Source organism: Cynoglossus semilaevis, chromosome 5 (genome assembly GCF_000523025.1).
Source record: "Cynoglossus semilaevis isolate Cse_v1.0 chromosome 5, Cse_v1.0, whole genome shotgun sequence".
In the NCBI taxonomy this organism is placed as follows: domain Eukaryota; kingdom Metazoa; phylum Chordata; class Actinopteri; order Pleuronectiformes; family Cynoglossidae; genus Cynoglossus; species Cynoglossus semilaevis.
The window spans coordinates 12,438,888-12,444,359 of NC_024311.1; the positions used below are offsets into that span (position 1 = coordinate 12,438,888).

Below are 5,472 nucleotides of genomic sequence, written 5' to 3' on the forward strand. Positions count from 1 at the left end.
CTCATGAGAAGTAAAGTTAGGGGATGTCAACAAGTATACGTTACGTAAAGTTGTGTTTCCCTGATTATTTTTCTAGGGACCCATATTTTAAAAATCACAAATCTAGACAATATTCATAAACTCCTGGGAAACATGAGACGACCCAAGAAAACAACATCTTTTGTGACCCACCTGAAGGTCGCAACCCAGTGTTCCAAGAAAACAAAATCTTTTGCGACCCACCTGAAGGTCGCAACCCAGTGTTTGAGAAACAATGGCATAAAAGGACCCAAAATGTCTCTGGAACGAGGCAGAGTGATGGTGTTTGTCTTAAAAAATATATATTTATAACTTTATTTTTTTTTATTTAGCTTTAAGGTATAACAGGTCTAGCTCTATCTACACTTTTTCTTTTCCTATAAAAAGCCAAAGATTAGATTAGATTAGATTAGATTAGATTAGATTCGATGAATCCTATTTAATTAAACCAACCTTGTACCACCCCTAGTGGCAGCTCGTTGCAGCAGCACCGTTCCAACCTTTTTCCTCTCTGTGTTTCAGTGCTGCCCAGTCACACCTGTGGAACCCCCGGCCTGATTCCGAACGGGGTCATCCATGGTACGAGGTACAACATGGGAGACAAGATCCGCTACAGCTGTGAGTCGGGCTTCGTACTGGAAGGACACAGCATCCTCACATGCATAGTGTCACCCGGCAGTGGAGCACAGTGGGACTTCCCCTCACCCTTCTGTAGAGGTGAGACGCCAGTGATGCCTTTTACACACATATGTGTGTGTGTGTAATTATATATATATATATATTTATATACTTACCTCTTGCCTTTTTTTCCCTATAAAACAAACAGCTTATTAAACAGAGAAGAAAAAATAATTAAAAATAAATGTAATCTATAGTTGTGAGAATCCCAGGACCTTAAATGGGGTCATAGATGAGAATCCTCTATGTATTGATTTTTTTTTTTCTCCTCTTTATGCAGGGCCGGTCTCAGTCAATTTACTGTATGATTCAAATAATAACTGTTGACCCAGTTAGAGCTAAACATCCTCCAGCCAAGATCTTTTATTGGATCATTAGTCTATTGACCAAATCTGGCTGCAATTTGCAGAACAGATCTGCAGAGGTTTTACTTCACTTTAAGGTGATGTTCTGTGTTAGAGAGACATCGGCAGCAGTGGAACCACGGTCCCTGACAGCACTGGACAAAAACCACTACACAGATTCTCTTTTTAGAGGATGTGTTGTAGTGTTTTTTTTTATTTTAATTTTTTTTTTTATCACACGTTCCAGTCGTCTTTGGCAGGACACGACGTCCGGGCTGTAAAATCATTACAGTATGTACAAATGAGTCGGCCGATAAACTCAGCAGGAGACGACACATAAGACTGAGAACCATGTTTGACTGACAGCTAAAACAAGACGTTTGTGTGAAAAATATTATTAAAAGACAGGAAATCTGACAGGGTTGATATGAGGCGTAAAAACTGGAAGAGTTTCATGCACATCAGAAATAAAAAGGCCAGACCAAAAAAAAAAAAGAAAATGAAAACTTCACTGTTGATAAAAAATAATAACCTAAATAAATCGAACCAGGGAAGACGACAAAGACATGAGGATATAATATTAAATAAATAAATAAGTCATAGAAATGTGTTTTTTTTTTCTCGTCTCCTCAGCGGAGGGAGCGTGCGGCGGAACACTGAGAGGAACTGCCGGTTCAATTACCAGCCCTGGATATCCTGCGGAGTATGACAACAACCTGGATTGTACATGGTCCATTCTAGCTGAACCTGGGGACACGATCGCTCTGGTCTTTAATGACTTCCTCTTGGAGGACAAATATGACTTCCTGGAAATCAGCGGCACAGAAGCACCGAGCATCTGGTAAGACACAGATTCAGGTGTTACCTTGAGGAAAAGCTCCGGCTAAACCCCCTGGTGGAGTATTAGATGTGGTTGTGCTCCTCCCACCAGGTAGCCTCTGGTCTGGGTTCACGTGCAGTAATAATGCTCACCAGACGCCAGCCTCCAAATATGGTTGGCTACGTGTGCTGATTGCATAAAAGACGCAACCGTAGAACATCCAATGTCAAATGTAAGACGCTCCCTGTACGATCTGGGACTCGGTGCGCTCTGGGTTTTCTGCTATGTTTGCAAAAGCCTCTTCAGCTGCCCCCTGGTTTCTCATCTGTCATTACCTCTGCTCTATTTCCCTGTTCTCTCTCTCTCTTTCTCTCTCTCTCTCTCTCTCTCTCTCACACACACACACACACACACTTTTTTTCTGCTGCATACCAAAACTGGGCTTTAACCATGCGTCCATCTACATGTCATTTATTTCTTTGTAGGGTCAGGGTTGGGGGCACTGGTACCAATCCCAGCTGTCGACAGGTGAGGGCAGGGTTACACCTTAGACCAGGCGACAGCAGCTATATTTATCGGAGGGCCAGAAAGTCAAATAAAATGAAACAGAAATCACATTTTTCACAAACAATATTTTATTTTGGTATCCAGTCTTGGGCTGGATTGGATGGTTCGACCGGTCAGATTGGGCCCCCGGGCCACCAGTTGATAATCAAAAAAAGTAAAAAAAACACACATCAACCATACATACTCCCATGTTCGACCAAACTCTTGGTCTGTTGTTTGATCTTATTGATTCTTTCAGTATTGGTTCATGTATTTTGTCCATTGTTCAACATAAGGTATGGGGTGAGAGGACGTACGCATCATCAGTCATGAGGAACATGGCCTTCATGCTTTTGCAAACTTTCCTCAACCTTCAAGTCATTGGCAGTTACATCATTTCTCTAGATACAAATATTTGCCAACAAGGCTTCCTTTCTCTTAGCCATTCATGTTAATGCATACAGTACGTGTTGAGTACATGAATAATGCAAAGTAGTTGTACACAGAGCAGTAAGTGCAGATGGATGCAGGTCTTTGTTCTATATTATATATATGTATTCCTTCATTCTTACGCGTTCAGACCTGCAACTGCTCACAAAGCTTCTTCATTAGCTTTAGCCACTAGTGCGTAACAGTGTTTTGACCTTGAAGCTTTTCAGTGCCGTTGGCTAAGATGTTGACAGCACAGAGTGCAGTGTTTTCTCTGCTTGAAAAGTTGGTACTTAATGCTAAAGAAAGCTGCTCCCCATTCCTGGAAAAAAACTGGTACAAATGCTAACAAGTAGTCCTGCACACTGGCCTTAGCCGTGTGCAGGGCAAGGACGTTAGCTTGTTTGTAATTACGCTACTGTGAGGGTTTAGGTCAGTTAAAAAATTCAAATGTTTCGTACATTTGAATTTTAAATATTTGTTTGTTTGATTTTGTTCCTCTATTTACATAATATCCTGTAAGTCAACAGGAGAAAATCTGATCACTCCAGTTTTGGCCTTTACACCAGCATTGGAGAAATGTGCTTAAAATCCTGGTTTAAGACCCAGTATAGGAAAACAACAGTTTAGTATCATGGATAAGTGATAACAGACATGGAGACATTTTTATATTTTATTTTTGATACGATCAATCGATAAAACTCTTTTTACTTTTTTTTTTTTCAATCAATCGATGAAACTCTTTTTACTTTTTTTATGTATTATTTAGTACTGGCCATTCTATAGCTTTAATATGTATTTTCATATTACATTACTGTTGATACTTTATGAGAGTAAGTGATACTCAGTCGATAATATTTAGTATATATATACGTATATATAGAGAGAGAGTTGATACCATAACTAATGCAAACTCCATACAGAGAGACTAGGGATCGAACCAGTGAGACTCCTCTGTCTTTGCCTGTGGCCCATTAGGTAATTAAAATGTAATTTAATTAGTATGAATTGAGTGTAAGTGACGATTCCATATTGGCTACAGTCTGTTGGATGATACCATTCCTCCAGTGCATCAACAACCCATTATGTCCACCTGAGTTCAACCGTTCCATCTCAAACACAGTTGTGTCTCACAGACCGGGACAGGACGTGTGGACGCATCACCGGACGAGCTAAAGGGCTCCTGTGTGAAATTAAAGGAAAATTGCACATTTATATCTGTCACCGTCCCATCAGCGGGTGCACTCTTTTGTGTATGTGTGTGCGCGTGTGATTCCATGTGTTTGCGTGTGTCAGTTCTTAAGTGCTCCACTGACAGTGTGAGCTGTAAATCATTGCCTGAGGCTGTGAAAAGATTACACAGTGCACGGCTGATTCCTGACAGTGTGGCATTAGTGGACCACTGTCAGTCCGACCTCTGCAACACAGAGACCCACGGAGAGAGAGACAACAAACACGTTACCATACGCAGTATTGAATAAAACAACCCCGGCCACGGGAGCTGTGTTAACACTGCTGCATATGCATTGGAGACTTATACACTGTAGATTCAAATATATATATATATTTATGTTGGGTTATTTAGTTAAATATTAATTTTGTTAGATAGTTTTACAAGATACTTTTTCATTATTTAATTAAATATACATCTATATATGTTTGAATGCTTTGTTTTAGCATTTATATATTTTATTTTTATTTCCCTTTATTTTTAATATGTCACCCTAATATTTTATAGGGAGAAACATATGATACTGCATATCAAGGTTTAGCAGTAAAATATCAAGATATCACTATATATATATATATATATATATATATATATATATGTATATATATTACAGCATTAGTGGCATTATTTTTTCTGAACAAATTTCCATTCCTTCTCATGTAAATGGAATCGTTTCAATGATGTCTTGCACTGAGCCGTTAATTTTCTTTATTTCTTGCTCCCTGAAATGATCTTAAAGTTTTACAAACTTTTTTTTTCTTCCAGACAATAGAACTGAAAGATTATTATAGTCTGTTTCTATAAGAAAGGGTCACGCTGTCATGAGTCAACATGAAGTAAATGTCACATCATTTCAGTCAGTACCTCCATTAAAAAGTCATCAATCCATTTAAATTCAACAGGTCACATAATAATTTGGGGTTTTAGAGAAAGATAAAATCCATATTTAAAATTTCAACAAGACTTTCCTTTTTTTCTTTTTTTTTTTCTTGGTTTCACCTTAGCCACCCTCAGCCGTAGACAATGGCGTCCTTTAATCACAGTTCACAATGCTGCCCTGGAACTGTAAGGGTTCCTCAGAATAAAACTTAAATGAGTTTGCGCCAGCCAAATCTTCTGTGATCCTCGCTGCCGTTCTCCAGATGGAGGATTAGAGATGACTGATGTTTTCACTGAGGCATTCGGTCAGGTCATTGTGAAACTGAGTGACGCCTGACAGGTCCACTGTGACAGCTCCTTCCTGTTTACTGAGAGCTTTTTCTGATTGGCTATCCCAAAAGTAATTTCCTGTTTCATGTTCCTGTCTGCTGGCTGCTAGGTTGAATGTCAGCTTGTCCAGATGTCACTTTATACCAGTATTACGGCATTAGGCACCGGTACACAGATAGATAAATGGGTGGAGAGAC

General features: G+C 39.4%; 1 protein-coding gene across 1 annotated transcript in view; it reads left to right on the top strand.

Moving 5' to 3' along the window:
- The first annotated feature begins 544 nt into the window (after positions 1-544).
- LOC103379122 (CUB and sushi domain-containing protein 1) overlaps positions 545-5,472 on the top strand; it is a 172,802-nt gene continuing 167,874 nt past the window's right edge. The window contains exons 1-2 of the mRNA XM_025055552.1: positions 545-735; positions 1,674-1,881. Of these exons, the coding sequence (XP_024911320.1) occupies positions 612-735; positions 1,674-1,881 (332 nt within the window). The 5' untranslated portion in view covers positions 545-611. The remainder of the gene's footprint in view (positions 736-1,673; positions 1,882-5,472) is intronic.